At 46.0% G+C, this 24,532-nt stretch overlaps 1 protein-coding gene across 1 annotated transcript in view; it reads left to right on the plus strand.

Annotated features, from left to right (window-relative positions):
• The window catches only part of LOC126456294 (uncharacterized), a 107,456-nt gene that overhangs the window by 67,302 nt on the left and 15,622 nt on the right, over positions 1 to 24,532 (plus strand). The window contains exon 6 of the mRNA XM_050092046.1: positions 20,499 to 20,722. Within this exon, the coding sequence (XP_049948003.1) occupies positions 20,499 to 20,722 (224 nt within the window). The remainder of the gene's footprint in view (positions 1 to 20,498; positions 20,723 to 24,532) is intronic.

Here is a 24,532-nt window from a genome sequence, read left to right on the forward strand (position 1 = left end):
TGTTTTTTCCAGATATTACCTAACGTTTCATAATTTGTGGGAACAACGATAACTTGGAAACACATCCGGTACCTGACACAAAAACTAAATTTGTCGTCACAACGAACGCAACAAAGTAAATAGCTGCCCATATGGGAGATTCATGCTAATATCGTACATTAATGCCTCTGGACCAATGTCATCGTTTCGGCGAGGAGTAGAGTCCGCGAGTCATGTTAATCTCAGTAAACGAAGTGAAAAGCTATGAAACGATGAGGATGAAACAAAAAATGGGATGTTGACAGAAGTGGGGAGACATGGTTTTAACATCTCAATTTGGACTGGTGCGTTTAAATCATTTCATTGCATAGGGCGTAAATGCTGCAGGCTTGGAGAGAGAGGGACAGCGTATGTGTCTCTCCAGTGGTGGACATATGAGGTCATGGAATAGCCAAGTCAGGATTGTCGTGGAAGGTGAGTAGCACGTGAGGCCCGAGAAGTTTTACTTTACATAGGCTATCATGAAGGAGTTGATTACGGAGTGGGTGTTGGTGGAATGGGGAGGATTGCGGCTGGTATGTCGTTGGCAAGCTTTCCAAGAGTTACTTGAATCTGTGGGTAGTGTGGCATTTAGTTTATAGCATGTCTAACTATAGTCGAGGCGTCTTTTTGCATTAAGCATATTATGGACGTTTCTCTGTAATTTCTGGGGGAGGCAGGAGGGGGGTGGGTGTTGTTGTGTACCAGTCATGGGTGCAGGAGAAGGAGAGTTAGGCTTGCAGGATTCACTGAAGTCAGTTGGATGCATGGGGCGGCTGTGTGTGTGTGTGTGTGTGTGCGTGTGTGCGTGTGTGTGTGTGTGTGTGTGTGTGTGGTTGCAGCTTCGGTCAAGCTTATTTGTAGGAAGGATGTGGTGTTGGAGATACCTTCGTTGTGTGGAGGTAGCTTGCTGTTTGGATATGCGTAAGCTCCCAGAAGGTGCTTCAGATTTTTTTGGTGGTGTTATTGGATTATTTTAGTTCTGTTGTTACGAGATGGCTATGAATGTGAGAAGTGTAGATTAGGACTGAAGCTGGACTGGTGTTGGTTTCTGAGGACGTTGGCAGAAATGTCATTTTGGGGATTTTTGCGTCGAGGAAGCAAACTATATACCACAGAAGGCAAGTGATTAACTGAGGTGCCCACTTAAGTTCAGCATGGGAGTGCTGTATGTATAAGTCAGTAAAAATAACATAGATGTAGAAGGTTAATCTATGAGAGCGAGTAAATTGAATGGGGTAGAATAAGTCGTAAAGATACAAACACTGCACAGTTGACTGTTGAGAAGGTAAAATACATGTTTAGAATAAAGTTTTCAGCAGAATTATTGTAGAGGCCATGTAGCTGGTTTGGGGTGTTTGCAGTTTCTACTCCACATCTGGCATGGCTACTGCGTGTGGTTATTGATCCAGTGTAGGTTATAGGGAGACATAAAGGTAATGTGGCAGAATAAAAGCATGGGTATTATGTTGGGTAAGAGTGTTGGTGTCTTGGGCTGTCTTGAAACAGATGTAGGAATCAAGGATTTGTGTATTTGTGACGCCATTTAGATTTAGAAAGTAGTGTTGGGAATTGAGTAGCTCCAGTTAAGGTTAATAAACTGTCGAGCTGCTCGTGGGAGAAGGCAGCGATCACATTGAGGTGGAATACAGCTGGGGCACATAGGGACAGCTGTTGTAGGGTATGGGGATGTTCGATATAACGGATAATTATGAGGACGTTGTTTACAAATCTGAGTATATTATAGTCTGTACGCTATGACAGTCTTCGTGTAGGTGATTAGACCTGTGGTGTCGACAGGTCGGTGGGTTTTTAGACTGTGTTGTTTCATTGTAGTGAAGACACCCAAGGCAATGGATGGCTTGCAACTGGACTTCGGATGGTTCTACTTTATGGCGTTGGAGGTAAATGAATGTTCTGCCTTTAACTAGTTGGTCAATGCTGCTGGAGGTTTCTGATAAAACGCAGATAAAACCGATGGGTCCATAGTTGTTATGGATGTGCATGCCGGTTCGTATTTCTAAGTTGGCGTTTTATTTGATTTCCTGCATGTCCTCATCTACCATGACCTCAGAGTTGACACTCTACATCATGACTGTAAGTCCTGGCAGGTGGGTATAGGAATGTGACGGTGTATGGAAACAAAAAGCAGGATGTCTGCAGAGTAGGATTGGAAGTGGGGACTCATGGTTTTGGTAATAATAGTAAGTTTCATAGGCATGACTTACGATATTTATGAGTTTGGGGAATATATTCGGATTTCCTGTGAAAGTACACTCCTGGAAATTGAAATAAGAACACCGTGAATTCATTGTCCCAGGAAGGGGAAACTTTATTGACACATTCCTGGGGTCAGATACATCACATGATCACACTGACAGAACCACAGGCACATAGACACAGGCAACAGAGCATGCACAATGTCGGCACTAGTACAGTGTATATCCACCTTTCGCAGCAATGCAGACTGCTATTCTCCCATGGAGACGATCGTAGAGATGCTGGATGTATTCCTGTGGAACGGTTTGCCATGCCATTTCCACCTGGCGCCTCAGTTGGACCAGCGGTCGTGCTGGACGTTCAGCCGCGTGAGACGACGCTTCATCCAGTCCCAAACGTGCTCAATGGGGGACAGATCCGGAGATCTTGCTGGCCAGGGTAGTTGACTTACACCTTCTAGAGCACGTTGGGTGGCACGGGATACATGCGGACGTGCATTGTCCTGTTGGAACAGCAAGTTCCCTTGCCGGTCTAGGAATGGTAGAACGATGGGTTCGATGACGGTTTGGATGTACCGTGCACTATTCAGTGTCCCCTCGACGATCACCAGTGGTGTACGGCCAGTGTAGGAGATCGCTCCCCACACCATGATGCCGGGTGTTGGCCCTGTGTGCCTCGGTCGTATGCAGTCCTGATTGTGGCGCTCACCTGCACGGCGCCAAACACGCATACGACCATCATTGGCACCAAGGCAGAAGCGACTCTCATCGCTGAAGACGACACGTCTCCATTCGTCCCTCCATTCACGCCTGTCGCGACACCACTGGAGGCGGGCTGCACAATGTTGGGGCGTGAGCGGAAGACGGCCTAACGGTGTGCGGGACCGTAGCCCAGCTTCATGGAGACGGTTGCGAATGGTCCTCGCCGATACCCCAGGAGCAACAGTGTCCCTAATTTGCTGGGAAGTGGCGGTGCGGTCCCCTACGGCACTGCGTAGGATCCTACGGTCTTGGCGTGCATCCGTGCGTCGCTGCGGTCCGGTCCCAGGTCGACGGGCACGTGCACCTTCCGCCGACCACTGGCGACAACATCGATGTACTGTGGAGACCTCACGCCCCACGTGTTGAGCAATTCAGCGGTACGTCCACCCGGCCTCCCGCATGCCCACTATACGCCCTCGCTCAAAGTCCGTCAACTGCACATACGGTTCACGTCCACGCTGTCGCGGCATGCTACCAGTGTTAAAGACTGCGATGGAGCTCCGTATGCCACGGCAAACTGGCTGACACTGACGGCGGCGGTGCACAAATGCTGCGCAGCTAGCGCCATTCGACGGCCAACACCGCGGTTCCTGGTGTGTCGGCTGTGCCGTGCGTGTGATCATTGCTTGTACAGCCCTCTCGCAGTGTCCGGAGCAAGTATGGTGGGTCTGACACACCGGCGTCAATGTGTTCTTTTTTCCATTTCCAGGAGTGTATTTTCTGGTTCTGAACTTTTTTTCTATGTTGGGGCAGCATGAATGTTAAGTGCTTGGGTAGGCGAATTAGAAGGACATGGGTAGATTGGATGACGATAATTGAGAGGATGTATTTCTTTCATGTCTATGAGTCACTGAGATCTTCTGTGAATTGATCTTTTTCTTTTTTAAAAAAGTGGAGGCATTGTCTGCTCTATTTAGTTTATGTTGTCTTATAACTGTGTGGATATTGTTTATGGGATAATAAGTAGGACTAGTTGAGTGTAGGTGGGGACATGAACAGGAGCTTATGGTGGGTGTGATATCAGTGCAATGGTGGCGAATATGGCTGGAGCCACTGGGACTGCCCAAGATGCTGGCTGTGCTTTCGTACACGGTGCTGAGGTGGCGATGATTTTTGACAATAGAGCAGGGGATGTCACTTGCGATGGAGCCGACGATGATCACGGTTTTTTTGTAGGTGGCAGTGATGGCGATGGATCATTTGGCAGTGCCAGTGGTGAGGAAGCTGCAAAAATGGAGCTCCTCGTGAGAGGTAAATCATTGAAGAAGACGAGTAGGCACGAGAAATTACTGGCGAACGATGGCTGCAGGTGAAGGAGCTTAGATGGTGACATGGTTACTATCGGTATGATGCAAAGATGAAGTCTGGCGGTCTATCAGGGAGGGGGGGGGGGCAGAGGTGAGATGGTGGTGGCGCAAATTTGACGCCGTCCTTTTAATTTATGGAATGCAGCAATACCGCATTATTCGCATCTTCTATATTTTTCGTTTATAGTAGCTCACCTGAAAATTCCACCAGTGCAGTTAATTACTCCAGACATGTAAGGTCTATAGTAAAGGAGCCAATGCCCCAAGTCGAAATAACAAACAGAACACTGACCCTTGCAGACAGTCTTTCTGCTCACACTAGAGATGATTGTCTACCATGGTAGCTGTCTCCCAGGCAGTAGTACAGTGTATATAGACATAGTTTCCTTTAGCGAGTAACTAAACTGGCCACTTGAGTTTGTCCAAGGCTTCTGTAATGAAAATAAACAATCATAATCGCATTATTTATTGTATATTCTTCTGATTTACCACTTCTTGCACGAAGCGGCCAGCGAGCAGTGCCCGGCAGACAATGAAGACGTGAAGCCGCCAGGTGGGGGAGTCGCTGGATGTCGTTAACTACAAATAGACTGGACAGACGAACAAGTAGCGGATGACAGACACTACGACCGACCAGGACACAACACGAGGCAAGCTAGTAAGAACTGAGTTGATAAACACTGCGAGACAACAACAATGCAGGAGCACTCCAAAAAACAACAGTAGGTATTTCAATACACGTAACTCAAACACAATGCAGCCGAGATGCATACGCGAACTACGGCGAGTACCAGACTGCCGGGGTAGCACCTTGTGGCACCGACCGGCAGTGGTGGGTTGGGAGGGCTGTCTGTGGAATCCATCAAAAAGTCAGCAGATGGTTGGTAATGGCATTGCCCTTCTGATCTTTGTGGATATGAGGAGACCTAGGGTGCCTGCAGTGAGCCAGCGACAGCGGAGCTGAGTAGAGGGCCTTGTGCACACCAGAAGGAGGTGGAGTGTTGGGTGACCTGAGGTGCCACAAATGGGAACGAGAACAGAGTTGGTTATGGTGGCGGCGCTGGAGCCCCTTTTACGTCTGTACCAACATCACATGCCAAGCATGGGTCGCGAGTGGTGTGGCGGGAGTCCAAGCAGCACTGCCCCAATACGAGCAAGCCCACTTGACTGTGCCCAGGTTGTAGCACTTATACGGTCGTAAGTGGGGCTCAGAAGGTGACTGCATCACCAAATCGACCAGGGTCCGTGGTTATCACCGATGGAGGAGTTCGGCTGGACTATGACTGAAAGGAGCATGGTGCAGGAAGCACTCAGGATTAAGGTAAGGGCCTATGTGGTGGCAGAGAATTGAACCGCTTTTGTCGGCTGTTGTTTAAACATCCAGACCAGTCATTCTGGTGTGCTATTGGAGTGCAGGTGGAACAGAAGGGCACATATGTGTTTCATACTGTTGCCCTCACAGAATGCGTGGAAGAAGGCTGCTGTGGATTGGGTGCCATTATTGGAGACCAAGGTACGAGGCAAGTCTTTGATGGCGAGAACCTGAGCCAAGGTCATGAGTGTGGCATCAGTTGTGGTGGACGCCATGTGAACCACGTACGGGTATCTGGAGTATGCATCCACAATGAGTTACCACATCGATCCCAAGAACAGGCCCACAAAATCGAGAGGGATGCAGTCCCTGGTGAGGCAAGGCATGGGCCAGGGGGCAAATGATTGTGACAGGCTGACCTGGTGATTTGCGCAACTGTGTGCCCATGCACCAAATGTTTGATGTTGCGATGTCGGGCCAATACACATGCCGGTGAGCCAACGCCACTGGGTCATCCCTCAGTGTCCATTGTGTGGCAAGCGTAGAACGCAGTGACATAAATTGGGTGGGACAATCACGTGATGGATGCCAGCCATTATGGCCAACAGAAGGACACCCACCACAAATGAGAGCCTGTGGGAGAGGTGCCGCCAGGGACTGAATACCGTTTTCAAACATGTCAGATATGTGGGCCAACAAGGGGTCATGTAGTGGAGAACCTCCCACAGAATGGGGTCCTGGCATGTTGCAGAGGTGACATGTGCAGCCATGATGGGAAATCCATCCAGTGGGGGGCCTGAGGAGAGGTGTGACAAGGCATTGGCGTTGGAGTGTTGAGAGGTGGTCTTACATCGGATAAGTGTAATTGCATAAAAACAGGGCCCAGCTCTAGAGACACTGGGCAGTTCACTTGAGGATGTGTGTGTGTGTGTGTGTGTGTGTGTGTGTGTGTGTGTGTGTGTGTGTGTGTGTGTGTGAGGCTGAAGCATTGGTTGCCTCAATCAGGGGGCGATCCAGAGAGAAGGAGATCAGGCAAGAGGCAGACTTGAGCATAGTTTTCAAGTGGAGAAAAGCTTGATCATAGGCAGGAGTCCAGTTGAACAGCTCCCCTTTGTGATGCAAGTGACTGAGGCCCTGTGGAAGGTTAGCAGCCTGGAGTAAAAACTTTAAGTAGTAGTTAACCTTGCCCAAAAAAACTTGGAGGTCAGATAAATCCTTGGGTTGGGTAAGGGCGTTGATGGCCACAACATTGTGATCCGATAGCCTGTGGCCTGCAGAGCGTGGAATACGGTATCAAAGTCTTGCAAATGCCCATGGCGTGTCTGTCAGTGACCAAGATGTCATCGAAATAATTGACAAAAGCTGAGATGGGCTGTCTAACCTGGTCCAGGTACTTCTTGAAAATAGCCATTGTCAAGGAAATTCCAAAGTGAAGGCGCTTGTGTTTATATAATCCGAACGCCGTATTGATGACTACGATGTTCTGGGATCCCTCATCTAAGGGTAATTGGTGTTAAGCCTCCGCCAGGCCGATCTTAGAGAAGTACTCGCAATGTATGAGTTTGGCGAGGTCTTCCTTCTGGGGAATGGGATAGATTTCAACCAGGTACTTTGCATTGATTGTAATTAAATCCCCACATAGGCGAAGAGAGCCGTTAGGTTTCCTGAACGCCACAAATGGGGGCGCCCAAGCACCCGCCTTTATGGGCCCAATGACGCCAGCAGCCTGTAGTCGATCGAGCTCTTGCTTGACTGCTGAATGTGACGCCACTGGAATAGGTCAATCCCCAGAAGAACCATGGCTGAGTATCTGGTCAGAGAGCAATGTGCTCCTGGAAGTCTGAAGCACATTGTAAGTCAGACTGAAACAGAGGGGCACAGTCTGAGGACAGAATGTCGAGGTCCTGGAACGGAACAGCAGTGGAAACGACCTTAACTTCGTCAGAAATTTGTAAGGGATCCGTGATCCCTTACGAACATAGAAGCTAGTATCCGACGCCCAGGTCGATAGCAGACAGGAATCGATTGTCGAGCGCTACAGAAGGCAGTGAGACGAGTGTCGAGTGCGGAGCGATACTGGAGAGAGTCGATCGAGCGGTGGTGCGGGAAAGACAGGCAAGAATGGTGGTCGAGTGAGCTGTAAACGGCAAAACTCACCGGAGTATGACGATTGAGCACGTCCCCCTGATCGTCGTGGGGTTGACCCTCACTAATACCGATTCGCGAGTGATATGAAACAGAAAGTGACAAGTGCCGAATTACGTGTTTCGCGTCAACTGCGGCGGCCAGCAACAACCATGGATTGCAGTGAGGATTGTCGTGAATGTTAACCATCAGCATTGCGTGTGCCGAAGTACTGAAAATCAGCAACCAATAAAAGATATAACTGTAATTATACATGTAAGTCGAAGGTAGCAACTGCCTCAGAATTTGTGTGTTCGTAGAAAATACAATACAGTTTGTACATCGCAACCTTTGTCGCCCTTGATAAAAGACAAACTTTCAATCATTCCACTATTCAGTTGCAAAACAGCCGCACTCGGTTGAAATACCCCCGAAACCATAGCAGAAAAACCGATAGCCTTTCATCCATTAAGCATACGGTCATATAATCATAATAATTAACTGTTTGGCGGCTTCGATAAATTACACAAAATCCAGAAAAAGAATTTAAACGGGGGTGTTTCAAATTGAAAAACCAAACAGCATAATATCATCAAGTCCAAAAATGTTTGAAGTCGAGGGATGGTCAGGAGGTGCAGAATGCGTTTATAGGTGGCAAGGTCCGAGAACTGCCCAGAGAGGAAGATAGGACAATCACTGTTTTTGACCAGTCGCTGAGAGGTGGAAGAAAGCTCCGGGGAACCCAGGCGTGTATAAGTCGCGCGAGAGCAGGCAGAAAAGCACTGCGTGCAAGACAGATGCAACCCACGCGACCGCCTACGAGGGACGACTGGCGGCTCGGAAGCCATAGAGATATCGGACAATGCGGAGTCTCGACGACATGGCTCTCTGTGGGCTGTACCAAGCCGACGACGTGAGGGAGGCGCTTGTGGGAAGGACTCTACTGTTGCCACCTACTGCCTCGCCATAAGACGCTCGTCCGCCACCTGTGCGATTTCAAAACAGTGAGCTACGCACGGAATGTGTTTCAGTGTGAGGTTATCGAGTTTCAATGCTACCGTGCGGACCTCTGGATCGGATGCCAGGTGAATGACAACATCCCTAATCAAGGAGACCACATACAACGCCTTGCAATGGTCATTGCTGCAAGTGAAGTCGCATTTGCAGCTGAGACCCTACAAGTCTGTGAACCAAGAACGGTATAACTGAACCGGTTGTTTATAGTACTCATGTAACTCAAGCCCAGACGTCACGACATGGTAGTGCTTGGAGTAGTTAAGGTCAGTAGCAGAAATATCTCCTTAAAGGAGAGAGCGATGGGGTTGGACAATGGTGCCAACCTGCAGAATGGAAAGAACGTGTCTGCCGATGCCCCGTACAAGAAAAAAGGTCGCTGTTGGGAGTCATTCGAGGCTTGAAACGCTGTTAAATGTTTCAAATGATGCAAGTATTTTTTCCAGTCTCCCTTAGCGTCGTCAAAGGGCGGACATGGGGAAGCGTTCAGAATCCAGGACACCCAGGAGCTGGTGAGGGAGGGCGTCTCACGCCTTGACTTTGTCCGTTAGCAACTGCAAGTATTACTGCAACTGGCGCTGCTGCTGCTGCATGAGCTGCTGTTGTTGCTCCAGGAGACAGATCAACTTAGCCTCCATGCTGCCCAACCTTTCACCTCGTCGAAAACGTTATAGCCGCGAGCGACCGGCGAGCGGTGCACGGCAGAGAATGGAGACGCATAGCGCCGGGCGCTTGAGGTGTCGCTAACTACGAACAGAGAGGACAGACGAACAAATAGCGGCCGACAGCCACTACGACCGACCAGGAGACAACACGAGGCAAGCAATCAAAAACTGAGTTGATGAACACGACGAGACTACAGCAACACAAGATCACGCCAAACAGTGACAGTAGGTATCTCAACACACACAACTGGAACGCAGTAGGGCCAAGACGCACACGGGAACTACGGCGAGTAGCAGACTGCCAGGGTAGCGCCGCACGTGGTACAGAGAGTGGCGCACTCGCACGGTGAGGCTCGTGGCGCAGGTCCGCGCCGGAGCACAGAGACCCCTGGTGGGTACCTGGGTCCATACCCTCTGGCGCGCATTACTCTTCCCCGCCTTGCGACACCAGAATACGTACTTCTGCATTCACTGTTGTAGTCTAAATTGTATCGTTATTGGTATGTACTACAGTGGCAAATCGTTCACAAGTTTCGGGACTTTTCCTTATACAGGATGTCATACATAAAACCAGTACGTCTTATGTACCAGTTAACCATCTCCAATCTAACTGCTTCTGAAGTGGCAGGACTGTTTCAAAACTTGGCTACACAGCATTTAGCCGAAAAGTTGGTTGGGCTATGTGTTCGTGCGTCAGTTTTTGTGAGAAGCCCGTACTGTTGAACTGCCACAGAAAAGGACCATTCTGCATTAGAACAGCGAACTGATGTTGTGAATTTTTCTGTAGACAGTTTCCATCAAGGAATGTTAAAGAATGTTTCAACTGAAGAATCCTGGTAAGAAACGCCCCACGACCAGCGCTATTCATGAACTGTTCAAGAAATGGAGGGCTGTAGGATCCGTTCACAACGTGCACAGGAACAAGCGAGTGACGGTGAGGACTGCTGAAACTATTAACAGAATTCGCACGAACTTTACGAGATGTCACTGCCAGTCAGCAAGGAGACTATATCCCGACAGCTTAATGTATAACGTACATCATGTCATCGTGAACTAAAAGATATTAAATTAAAAGCCTATCATGTGAGTGTGGTGCGAGCTTTGAAATTTGAGGACCAGGAAAATGGAGTCCACTAGTCTTACTGACTGTTAACATCAATTGATAGCGATTTCCTGGACACCTGACTTTACTTCAGGTCAGATAAGGCCTGGTTTCATTTGTCAGGTTATGTAAACTCCCCGAATTTCAGATACTGGTCTCAGGACAACTCACATATTCTGCACAAGGCACCTCTCCACTGAGAGAAGTTAGGTGTTTGATGTTTGTCGTCTGGCATGCCCATTATTGGCCCCATATTTGTCAATTACATCTCACACAGTGACAGATATCTACTGATCTTTGACTCTTTCTATGCACAATTAACAGATGCACAGAAGCTGTATGCAGTATTCCCACAGGATTGAGCAACTGCTCACACATGCAAGCAAAGTATGGCGTACATCACCAATGCTTTCCCTGAAGACATACTTGTCAGTAGAAGCTTCTGTCCCTAAAGGTCCACAGAATGAAGGGGGCAGGACGTCAAACTGACAGACTTGGAGCAGGAGAGGCACCACAGAATTTCCACTGCCTACACTTTTATAGATAAATTTATAAAACTTTGTCAGTATGACCAGGAATGATTCAGGATTCACATTCATAGAAGTGGAAGTTCAAAAATAAAACAAAACAATTTTTTGTGAAATTCCATCATTTTTCCCGTAGCTGGCCGGTGTGGCCGTGCAGTTCTAGGCGCTTCAGTCTGGAACCGCGTGACCGCTACGGTTGCAGGTTCGAATCCTGCCTCGGGCATGGATGTGTGTGCTGTCCTTAGGTTACTGAGGTTTAAGTGGTTGTAAGTTCTAGGGGACTGATGACCTCAGAAGTTAAGTCCCATAGTGCTCAGAGCCATTTGAACCATTTTTGAACGAATTCTTTTCAGATACTAGCGAAAGCAGAACTGACAGTAGATCTTTTTCAAAGGTCACCATGCAAGTGGAGGGGCTCCACTTAATATTTACAAAAATTGTGAGCGTTAGCTTGAGTTTAGATTGCCACTTACCCTCCGGTATTTCCCCTACGGCGCTCTGAGGGACCCCCCCAACACTGCTGCTCTCCCCATGCTTCCCCAGCCGACTTGCAGCCGTGGGATTTTTTGCCCACTATACCTAGAGACTGGCAGAGCTCGGATATAGTTAACATAGCGGCTGCAGCGGCGCAAGGAAACAGGTGACAGCTCTTCTATGCTGACGTCTCCGAGACTTCTCTGCATCTGGCATCGACTGTCTTTACTTTTGGTGCCATCGTAATGTACCAACATCTGCATGGAAACTCTTTCTGCAGACGACACCTCACAAACTAATTACTTTCAAAAATGTTCAAAGGTAAAAAATGCAAATGCCATGCGACCAGGACCTCCCGTCGGGCAGACCGTTCGCCAGGTGCAAGTCTTCGATTTGACACCACTTCGGGGACTTGTGCGTAGATGGGGATGAAATGATGATGATTAGGACAACACCCAGTCCCTGAGCGAAGAAAATCTACTACCCAGCCGGGAATCGAATCAGGGCCCTTAGGATTGTCATTCTGTCGCACTTACCACTGTTTTTTAATCTCATTTTGTTCTATTGTTCGTTACTTTGTGGCGGGGGTCCGATAACACTCGTTCAGGTTGTTTGTTGATCCGTTCACTCAGTTTTTTATTGCAGAGGGTAGCTAAACCCTCTGACCGAACACGCTGAGCTACCGTACTGGCATCCATTCAGCTACCAGGGGCGGTTGTTCAAAGGTATGTTACTTCCCAAGGGACCAAACTGCTGAGGTCATCGGTCTCTAGACTTACACACTTCATGAACTAACTTATGCTAAGAACAACACACACATCCATTACCGAGGGAGGACTTGAACCTCTGATGGAAGAGGCCCCGCGATCCGTGACGTGGCGCCTCAAACCACGTTGCCATTCTATACGGCTAGTTTCATTATGATATGGATCCAAACTTCATGTACCTAGCTCATTAGCGGAGCTGGAATAGTCCTGTATGATCACGCACAATTGCCAGCAACTGGAATTAGGCAGAAGCAAATGATTTGTTTTCTTCAACAACGTGACATTACGTGTCTTGCAAACGAATGCCTTTCGGTGAAAACTGGGACCCAGAAATCAGACAGAAGTTGTTTTAATAACTTTTCACTGCTTAACTGACGATTTTGCTCCAAGAAACCCTTAAAAGTCATGAACGCAAAATACTATTACTTTACTTTTTTATTACCGCTTTTGGCTTATCTACAAGCCACATACAGATTTGCAACATGAAGATTTGCGTCTAGTTAGTGTGGAAGAGTAACTTGTTGATATACAAATTTCATCGCATGATACATACAATAACAAAATACATTGGTCAGTGTACGACTGCTAAACGGTGGGACCCATCGTCATAGTTCGCGAAAGCAGTGTCGTTTGTTATACAGACTATTGAAACAATGATACAGATTATCCTAAAGACATTTTTATATCACGACAGTAACTTTATAATGTCAGAATACTCGACAAGGGAATTTAACAATTACCCAGAGTAAAATGTCGTAATATGCAAGGCGCATTGACAGAATCAGACAGTTCACATATGAACACACAGAGATGATGCTTGTCGCATCATGTTATCCTAAACTTTAATGTGGCAGACATGATATCAGTGTCCACGTATGTCAAATGCCTGATTCTGTCATGGTGCATTATATATGACGAGACTTTATTCTGGGTAAGAGTTGAAGTCTCAACTTATATTTCCGTTTCTTGTATTCCTGCATTATAATACATGTACTATTGTCATTATTTAAAAATATTTTTAGAATTACCTACATCATTTATCCATTGGATTCTATAAGAAACAATCCCGCTCACGATAAATATGACAATGTGCCCCTTCGTTATGCAGTTGTACACTAATCAACATATTTTGTTATGGTACTCGCACGTATTGTGTGATGGAAATTTGATACTAGCAATTTGCACTTCTGCATTCCTAGATGCAAATTTCTGTGTGGCAGACTTGAAGATGACTTGCTGATGAGCCAAAAGTAGTAAGCAAAAAATCATATTTGTGATCTAGATTACTAACATAGCTTTAACACAACAGATCATGTGTCTCCAAATTTGAACACGTCAAAGAATAGGATAACGCTGATATACAAGGACCACTCTACGAGGGAATGACTTCTTCTGCATGTTAACTGGCTGTATCTGTACCTTCCATCATCCAACAGGGAAAACAATGGTACATTAATTACAAAAAAAAGGAACTGTGTCAGAATTCAAGTAACTGCTCTTCATTCCCTTGTCCCATGATGCGATGTACGTGATACACATACATCGAATCTACTTTGTCTTACGGACATCAAGTGACCTTTGAAACTTGCACTGTCAAGCAAGGGACCCAAAGCCCCACTCACGAAGACATGTCCCCAGAGACTGGTTGCAAAAACATGTATACAAACAATTCTCTGCAACAGTGTAGCGTTATTTCATTGTGTTTTATGTCTGGAAACTAGTACTGCTATACACGAAGGTCCAAATAGTCTCAAACGCACGAGTACATGCAAATGTGGATGTAGACAACAATTCTGCACATAAGCAGAAACCCCATGGAAACACAAACACTGACATTTTTAAGCAAATAAAACAAAACGCGTATGGTAAAATGATTACACAGTTCCAGTAGTTGGAATGAAGGATTTTAAATACGTCAAGTGATCAAATCGTGCTATCCTCAACAAACGTATTGTAAGCTAGAGACTGGATAAGGGGACCTATTTTACGTTACATTCATGTCCATCGATTAGACATCATCTTTGCCTGAGAGTTCTGCTTTCAACAGTGTTAGCAGTACTGAGAAACAGAATTGTTGCAACTGTTCCATGATTTGCAAGCTAGCGTATGATGGTGGCAGTTCTCAGTCTCCCAAATGACTAAAAAGTCGTAACGACCATACACAAGAGGTGCCACATTTATCGATAGCGCACGGAAATCTTACGTTAAACAGTGGCCCCTGTGTGGGTCACCCCTGAGTTGGCTAACTAGACATAAAATTAATTTAATTACTTCAAACCCACAACGAAAAAATGACATCGTAGAGAATGAGAATGAGTGTCATTGAAAAGCTAATAACAAGGAGCTCCGATATCACAAAGAGATTTATTAACTAATATCAAGGGCAAGGGAGAACAAACATATAAACAGAAACTTCAACATTGTATCATTTCATTAACACGAACTCAGGTTGGTTGGCAATATACTTCGGGAACCGAACTGAAATTTACGTGTAAATGAGACTGGCTACCGTGAGCGGAAGAACGTCAATATAGGCAAGCACACTCTGCTGTATCGTTCCAATGATTGGTCTCTCGGGTGAAGATACAATTAAGCATGCAATGGACACTGGGAGTGACTACTGCGAGTAAAAGGCTGCTATGAATAAAAGGTGGTCGTGAAAACGATTGATAGTCTTCTGAATTTAGCGAAGCTGCGCCACGTTACCGATATAGCGGGTGAAGGACGAGACGCTTTCGTCGGCGTGCAGGCGCTGCTGAAGCCTCGTACTGCGGGAGATGAACCCACGTCCGCCGGTGATTGTCTCACGTCCGCGAAAATATAAAGTCTCGCCCGGCTGTCCGGACGTCTTTACAACTAACTGCTCTCTCCGTAGAATGGGAAGAACTCTAGCGACTTTACTCCGCGACGGTCGAGAAGCAAGTGGTCAAAACCTTCCGAAAAACCCGTTCCCCCTGATGTTCTCAAGTAAACCTATCATGGCCCGGCAGTGGTAACAGTGTCAATCATGTTTTCTAGCAAGGAGGCCCGATCTTCCTCAACCAATCACTGCAGTGCAATACACATTCTGTTCTCCGAAAAAACGGTACACAATGCCTGGAGGTCCTGCAGCCGCAACCCCTGGCGCATTTCACAAGATGAGGGAAGCTTCCTAGTGCAAACAAGCACTGTCTCGTCCATAAAACGATTTAGTGGGCGGCGTTTTGGCGGAGCGAGGCGGCATCTAAGAAACGCGACATCCGGAGAAATTCGTCGTCCCGTCTCACCGAGTACGCTGTTCATGTAATAAACACGTTAGCTGGGCGCCAGCCCGACGCTGCTTTACCTGGATCTGCACATGTGATAAGGAGACCAGGCTCCCACACCCCGTCCAGTCGCTAATAAAGCAGTTATGCCGGCGCCAGGATGCCCGGCGCCGCTAGTTTCTAAAGAAGTGTTATTTCGCATTCAGCCACGGCGTTCCCACCCTCTTGCTTGGCCAACAGCGGAAAAAGGCTGACCGCGAAATGACGGCCTATAAAACACTGCTCTGCCGCGCCCACGGCCAGCTTCGGTTACTACAAAGGAATCATCGAATTCGTTTGCTGATCAGCAGATTTCGCCTGCGTGTCAGCCTGGGTCTGGGAACCACGACATTTCCCTTTCACGGGAAACCACTCTCTCATCCGATCCACCCCAGGTACGACAAACGACCCGCCCTCGCAGCTTTGCTTTCGTCATCAGCTTTCTGCTGGTTCTAAATCTCACAGAAGTTCTCTTTCACACTTTCAGGGGGTACCACTTCTGGAAGGAAGGGTACTGCGGAGAAATGGCACAGACACAATCTGCAGGATAGCCTTCTGTATATTTTCACTCTGTAGTGGAGTAGGTGTTGATCTCGTATGTTACCGGAATTATGTGAAATCCAGTATTCTATACAATGCCTAGGTAATATACAGAATACCTAAAATCTAACGTCAATGTATATTTTATACATTGCCTGGGCATTACATACTTTGTCAGATTGTCTCCTGACACAGTATATAATAATCCCACTATTTTTCTTCCGGCTACCCCTAATTGAAGTAGCGTTTGAGTCTTTGTTTAGTTGTTGCGATGACAGTGTATTGTTGTGCAATGTTCAAATATCATCCCGAGGATATTACCATAATAATTTCCAGTGCATAGAATCCCGCTGTAGATCCACAGATACTATCCCATCATTCTTCCTCATTATTCTTGTATCGGCACAAGGTAGTTTAATTTCAAGACAGGAATCACGCCATGCTGACATGCAACGATAAATAACGAAGTGAAATATCCCAGCTAAGAATCAATGTTGCTAAGAGCTTTGTTTTCCTAGTAGAAATCAGTTTCCAAAACATAGTCAACGATATGAAAAAGGCTAAGATGACCATGAAGAAGGCACCAGGGGACTATTGGCTGCTGAAACACTATGCCGTAATAATGGTCGACAAAAAAACTAAGTTGGTCTATCCTGTTAAAGAAGGTATGAGTCCTATTCAATTTTACGTCACAGACTGCGAGTTATCTGACGAACTCCATAAGGCCCATCTGGCTATGGGTCACGGAGGGCGGGGCAGGATGTTGGAAGAACTTTCACCCAAGTGTAAGAACGTTATACGTCATGATATTGAGCTGTACCTTCACTTTTGGAAGCATTGCCGGTGGGAACCAAAAGGCGTTGTGGTCAAGCCAATGTTTTTTTCCGGAATTCAGTTCCAGACGTGAGGTCGGTCTTATCGATTTTCAGTCCCATCCTCACAGAGAATAAAAGTTTATATAGGTCTAGCAAGATCATCTGACTAATTTTGTAGTTCTCAAGGCTCTGAAATGAAAAAAGAATGGAAGAAGTAGCCTACAACCTCATCGACGTAAGAGGGTTGCCCACAAAGTAATGTACCGCAATTTTTTGTCAGCAGAAAACAATGTTACGAATGCGGAATGTTATGTATGTATTATTTGAGGCCTCCTGAGTGAGCGCGCCAAGTTTCCGTCACTTCCAACAGATAGCATAGATGCAGACAGTTCCAAAATGGCGTCTGTAGGTGATGTACGTGCCTTCCTTGAATTTCTCATTGCAGAGAAAGAAGTAGTGAGGAGTATTCACAAACGCTTGTGCATAGTCTATAGAGCATCTGCTGTTGTCAGAAGTACAGTTAGTCGCTGGGCACGGAGGTGAGGTCATCATAAGGCGATTCGGCGGAGTTCCACGACTTGCAGCGCTCAGGGAGACCATCCACGGATGTCACACATGACGTGTTGCAGCGATCTGATGTTGTCATTCGCAACGACAGACGCATTACGACTCGGCAGTTGGCACTTCATCTGTCAATCAGCAAAGTAAGTGTGGATGCAATTATCCGTACTCTTGGATATTCAGAACAGTGGATCACAAATCGCACAGAAAAAACATTTGTCTTGATTTGTTGCAACATTTTGAAACTGAGGGGTAGGCCTTCTTGTTCCGGACTGTGGCAGGTGATGAAAGCATTTTGAGCCAGAAACGAAACGACAGTCGGTGGAACAGTGTCATTCCCACTCCCCATAGAAGAAAAATTTCGCCGATAAGGCCCTGATAACCGTGTTCTGGGATTGCGAAGGTGTGATTCTCACTGATGTGATTTCAAGAGGCGGCACCATTAATTGTTCAAATGTGTGTGAAATCTTATGGAACATAAACCATTAATTCAGAATCGTACGTCAACACATTAAAAAACTCAAGATGCGCTTCCGGTGACTTCGGCCCGACATCAACGCTGGAGATGTTTTTCTGCAACACGATAACACTCGGCCCGCACAAGTCTGAGGACGGCTAAACACATCGAAAAACAGGTTTCTACAGTATTATCCCATCTACCCTACGGCCCTGACCTAGCCTCCTTGGACTTCCACTGGTTTGGGCCATTAAAGGATGCCATTTGTGGAAGACATTTTGAGGACAATGAGGAGTTGATACACACAATGAGGCACTGGCTCCGCCACCAGGACAACGGCCAGTCGGTGTGGCCGAGCGGTTCTAGGCGCTTGAGTCTGGAATCGCGCGACCGCTACGATCGCAGGTTCGAATCCTGCCTCGGGCATGGATGTGTGTGATGTCCTTAGGTTCGTTAGGTTTAAGTAGTTCTACGTTCTAGGGGACTGATGACCTCAGATGTTAAGTTCAATAGTGCTCAGAGCCATTTGAACCACTTTGAACCAGGACAAGGATTGGTGCCGACAGGGCATACACGCCCGTGTTTCGCGCTGGAGGAATGCCATAGAATGGGATGGAGATTACGTGGGGAAAAAGGGTATGCAGATAAAACACCACTCTTTCGTGTGTGTCTCATTATGTTCAATAAAGAATAGTTGAAGAAAAAAATGCGGTGCATTATTCTCTGGGCAACCCTCGTATTTATGTTGCTCGGTGCTCCAACGATTCTACTGTCTGATAAAGGCAGAAAATTTTGCAAACAATGTGGTAAGCAGCCTAAAGGATTATTGGCCCACCTTGAAGATGGTCTATGCTAAGCCGCGCCTCACACAAAGTCAGGGGAGTGTACAAAGAACAAATAAAGATATTGAAAATATGTTTCATGCTTGGATACAACCTGCTGCAGTGACGGACTGCGGTTAGTCCAGTTTACGAAAGACAGAGCTTTCCATTCTGCAATTAACAAGTCACCACACCAAGCCCTGTTCGGCTGAAAGGCTAGAGTAGGTCTCTCGACGTTGTCCCTGCCTGACGACGTTTTACAAGACAAGATGTAGAATCTGAGGAAGAGCTGGAGAATGTAATAGAGAGCGTACAGACAGCGAAAAGAAAGACGAGATGAATTCTGCTCCCTGCAGAAGACGTAGGTGTGAATGGAGTCCATGATGGAGGAAACCAAAGCAGTGATGAAGCCATGGTTATCGATGAGACTTCCATTCCTGTGTTTACCGAAAATCCTTCTTTTTCTGATATCTTTTACGTCTGCTTAAAAGAAACCATGGGTGCTCATATATGTCAGAAGTTTGTAAGAAACGTTCATGCCATTTGTGTACGTTTTCGTAAAACCGATGACGGCGACGAAGTAGGAGGTTATGGGGTTAGCTTTTTGTCCATTGTTCACGTCAATATTGAGAAAGCTATCCAAAGTGAAATGGAATCGAAATGGAACCTTGAGGTCCATACGAAATAAACGAAAAGGGCTTCTGACAAAAATTTCTTCCTGCACCTTTGAGTACTCTGCGCCAGTATCGATTCCCGACGTCTACAAAGGGCGGGATGACTCAAGCAAACTGTTGACATTTGTTATGAACGTGACGGTGGAAGGCTTTTACCGACTTACGACTGCAGAAGAATCTTGAAGCAGCTCTAAGCAAGATCAGAATTCACCGGACGTCCAAAGAACTTGATGAGAGTTGAAGACATTCCTGACCACAAAACACCTCTACGATCCGCAGCTACTTCTCTGTCCACAGAAAACAGTCAGGGATTCTTCAGATGTATCTGCAACACGGAAAGCAAAAATATGAGGTGACATTGTATCAAAAAGAAAATTAAGTGCAATTTCAAAATGTCACTCCAGCCTTTCCTGTTGCAAGAAATAGGTCGTGCCAGTTCTGTTTTGTCTTCTACGGGTAACAGCATTCTGTTCACATTCTTCTATAAATCGCGAAATGTATGCACAAGATCAAACTGCTAAAATGAAAAGTGCTTTTTTCGTGAAGTAGAAACATGAGTAATTACTGCAATAAGTACTTCAGCCTCTGTTCTGCTATACTGTTTTCTAGTAAGAATATTCTGCCCTTTATCTCGTAATTTTGTTCTTTCTGTTTCTAATACATATTAATTAATGAAGTCTTCTCATGATGCGAAATTTTAACACTTTGCGTAAATTGTCGTGGTTATTCTGTATAATACACAGGGGTCGTATAAGCTGCCTACGAAAGGTATGTAAAGTTTCACAAAAAACTTATATTTCATAGTTTGCCTAAGACCATCAGGCATTCTTTATATTACCGAGGCATTCTAAAAAACAACGAAATTTCACGCACTGCTGGTAACATGTATATTTTGGGTCTGGTACACGGCTTAAATCTTCCAGGAAGTTTCAAATCACCGCACACCCTGCTTCTGAGTCAAAATTCATTCTTCATATTCCTACAGTTCAGTATGTGATTAAGCATGCTGACAATATTAGTTTTCCAACTCTTTAAACTCTCATTCCACGTTACAGGCGGCCGCTGTTGAGTGATGCGCTACTGGTCTACCATGGGGAGTATCTCTCCTTTCATGACGACTTCAGTGAGCTGTGTGAGGTGCAACATCCAGAGGCTTCACAAATGTTCGGTCTCGCCGATGCACTGTACAACTTCTATCATCGCTACTGGTATGATAGAGCACTGGACTACAGATCACTGGACTTCAACCAAAAATATAAATATTATACCAAGACCGTGGGTAAGTTTAATAATGGGCCTCATCCATTCCGCATTTATGTACTGATGACAGTCAACCGTACTCTGATTCGAGGAATTAGGTTTGCAAATCACTTCAGGCATTTAGTTTTAGATCTTCCATGACTTTCTGTGTCACACAGGGAAACTGAATGTGTTATTTTCGTCGTCAGTTTTTCGAAGGTTAGCAAATCTTCATTTGGATCTATCAGAAGATGAATACCATATTTTGACGTGCTATTGAGTCTTTCGTTATGCAAGGTGTAAAAAAACTATGTATACAATATTTTAGACTGTATAGAAAACATATAAAAAAACCATTTTTATGTGATAGAAATGTCATAGCTGCTCGGTATCCCAGCGAGGAAGGTTTTGACGCTAGTAACATTCAGAGGTGGTATTCTAACTGCTGTTTGATGGAAATGTGGTGCATTTGTATTAATGCACAGCTGGTATCTACTTTCTAATGACTGTCTAACTCGCTCAGAGTCACAGGTGACTCAAGAATAATGGTTACAGCTTCAACCACATGGGCAACAGCTGATCTGATCTGATGCGTCTATCGGTGTCTCATACACGAAACACTTCAGCTTCGTCCACAAACCAATCTCCATAGGAGGTCAGCAACATCTCTGAAACAACGTTCACCACACGGCAGTTTGAACACCGTCTGTGAACATCGTTATCAGCAAAACGAGCAAAACGTTCATATAACCCCAGTGCAGAAACAGAGCACTGGACAATTGTATCATATAAAGAACTGTTTCTTTTTAAGTTCTCTAAACAGTCTATGTGCACATAATTTTATTTTGTACCGTATATCTTGCTTGTTATAAAAATGAAAATTTGACCTTCTAACGGAACAGCAACATACACAATTTAATTTTTTGTTATAAGTGATATAGCCTTCTACATTTCTCATACTTTCTATGTTTATTTAATGAGTAATATTTGGCTTTTCTACTGAATAGTTTATTGCACAACATAAGCTTATAATATACACTTCCGGTACAAAGTTGGTACACCTGGAAAGATGACGTCGACTTTGATTCTGTGGCGGCATATGCCACCTGGGGGATAGTAGATGTGCTGGTCGTATCAACGTCGTCCGCCACCAAATTACGTAGTGCAGTAGCTACCAGAGATCTGTCTGTGTCTACCCTCTAACATCCAATGCTCACAGCCAGAATGCTTGTGAGCTGCAGACGTGTGATGCAAGCAGGCAACGATGCCATGGAGATGCACTAGTGCCTCCTACAGCCAAGCGAGCGAGTTTGGAAGGTTATCAAATCGTGGCCTTCCGAGTGGCGGAATGGCCCTTTTGGTAAAACTTCCATATAATTTGGACGCCCTGCGTCATTGGTGCTGCGCTACTGGTATCAGTGGTCGTGTGAACATTTTGACGCAACCGCAGATGAAGTTGGGGATGCCCGTGCAGCACAGACACCTGCAGGGACCTTCCTATTGCAACAGCAGCACTGACAGATTGTACGGCTACCACAGCACAGGTGAAATGAAATGTCGTGTGGCTAAGGCCCCCCGTCGGGTAGACCGTTCGCTTGGTGCAGGTCTTTCGATTTGACGCCACTTCTGCGACCTGCGCGTCGATGGGGATGAAATGATGATGATTAGGACAACACAACACCCAGTCCCTGAGCGGAGAAAATCTCCGACCCAGCCGGCAATCGAACCCAGGACCTTAGGATTGACATTCCGTCACGCTGACCACTCAGCTACCGGTGCCGGACACAGCACAGGTTCAAATGGTTCAAATGGCTCTGAGCACTATGGGACTTAACATCTATGGTCATCAGTCCCGTAGAACTTAGAACTACTTAAACCTAACTAACCTAAGGACATCACACAACACCCAGTCATCACGAGGCAGAGAAAATCCCTGACCCCGCCGGGAATCGAACCCGGGAACCCGGGCGTGGGAAGCGAGAACGCTACCGCATGACCACAGGTAACAGATCTTGTGAGGCCAGATGTGTCAAGACGAACTGTTGTGAACCACTTATTAGCAGTGGGACTACGGGCACGCTCACCTCTAGCCCATCTTCCAGTCACGCCGTATCATCGACGTGCACAGCTTGACTGGTCCCGTCAGAGGATGACTTGGAATGGCGCACTGTGGTCTCCAGCGATGAAAGCGGATTCTGCTTGCACATCAGTAATGGCCGTTTCCGCGTATGGCGTAGACCTGGTAAGCGCTGTCTAGTGGAGTGCTTTCACCAGGACACATCGGTCCCATCTCAAGCCTTATGGTCTGAGGTACGAAAAGCATTAACTGCCGTTCACATTTGGTGTTTCTGGAGGGAACGATAACCAGCGCTTGGCACGTGCATAATGTTGTTAGACCCATCCTTTTGCTGTTCTTGCAACCAGTAGGTGATGTGTTGTTCCATGAGGATAAAGCTCGCCCACACGCTGACTGTGAAGTCCAACTTGCCCTGGCCAACACGATCTCTGGGCTTGTCTCCATGTGAGGGATATGCTGGGACGAGAAGTGACTCGCGCAACTCGTCCACTAATAGCTCTTACACAACTACGTGTACAGGTCGAGCAGCCGTGGCAAACGTATTCCAGGACAGTACTTGCCATCTCTACGATCGATGGAAGCCAGACTCAGCACCTGCATTGCTGTCTGTAGAGGCTACACTGCATGGTAATATGGGTGTTTAAAGAGGAACGACAGGCTGATGGACGAAAGTATTGCTCAAATTTAGGATTATTTTCTCCGTAATGGAGTGTAGTAGACAAATTGGGTTTGTTGCAATGAATAAAATATACATTGAAGTTTTTATTGGTATTTTTATTGAAAAATGTTAATATCTACGCTGCATAATTGAGGATTTTCCCGAGGCAGCTCTGAAAGGGGATAGATCGACGGTTGTCGCTGCACTCCGATTGTGGTTATGTAAAACATGAAATTAACATATCACGCTGAGCCTTACAGATGTAATTTTAGTTCGTCGTAGGGATTTGCAAAATAAATAAATAAATTGATCAAAATTGTAGATACCTGTAAAAAATTTCATTATTGGACGGTTAGGATGAACTGAGCAGAATTCAGTTTGCTTCAAGGGAGACCAAAAATCATTAAAATGGGATTAAAATTGCAGCGTGGGCGACGACAACCATGCCGAAAAACGTGGATTGGAGGAAAACGCGTTTAAAGTTGGACAAACATTTATCGTATAAAAAAAGGGACAAAGCTTCCAAATGATATCGATACCAGGTCCATAACAACTAGTCGATGGCCTCCTTCTGCTACTTTGACCTGGTAACTCCTCATTTTCGTCCTCAAAGCCCTTTTCGTTGCTTAGCGTATCTCCGCTGGTGCCACTATCTTCTCAGAATCGGCGCATTTCATCGCCGATTTTGATTTGGAGGGCATTTGCCACGTGCATTAATGCAGTGTGGCCTGCAGTCAATAGACATATGACCAAATTTGAAGCAATGTTGACAATTTCGCTCAGGCTGGATGTTACTTTTGGAACGTATCTCCAAATGAGGCTATTGAAAGTTCTGTTCATATTTTGACTAAAATCGCCCAAACAATGTTCCAAAAAATCATGGAGCGTGAGCGCGGAACCATTTCTCTAACTCCGAGGAGTGCCGTGCACGCTCGGCTTCAAACGCTTGCAGAGTCGTTAATTTTTGGAGTTCTCTCACAATATTTTGGGAAATAATTCTTCAACGTATATACATACGAATTCTGTAATAAAACAAAAAAAAAAAGATTAGAGTGTTTTCGACCGTAGCCTATTGTTCGCATTGATACCTCATAAGCGCTTGTGCTACTGATGTA

This window comes from Schistocerca serialis, chromosome 2 (assembly GCF_023864345.2).
Source record: "Schistocerca serialis cubense isolate TAMUIC-IGC-003099 chromosome 2, iqSchSeri2.2, whole genome shotgun sequence".
Lineage (NCBI taxonomy): Eukaryota > Metazoa > Arthropoda > Insecta > Orthoptera > Acrididae > Schistocerca > Schistocerca serialis.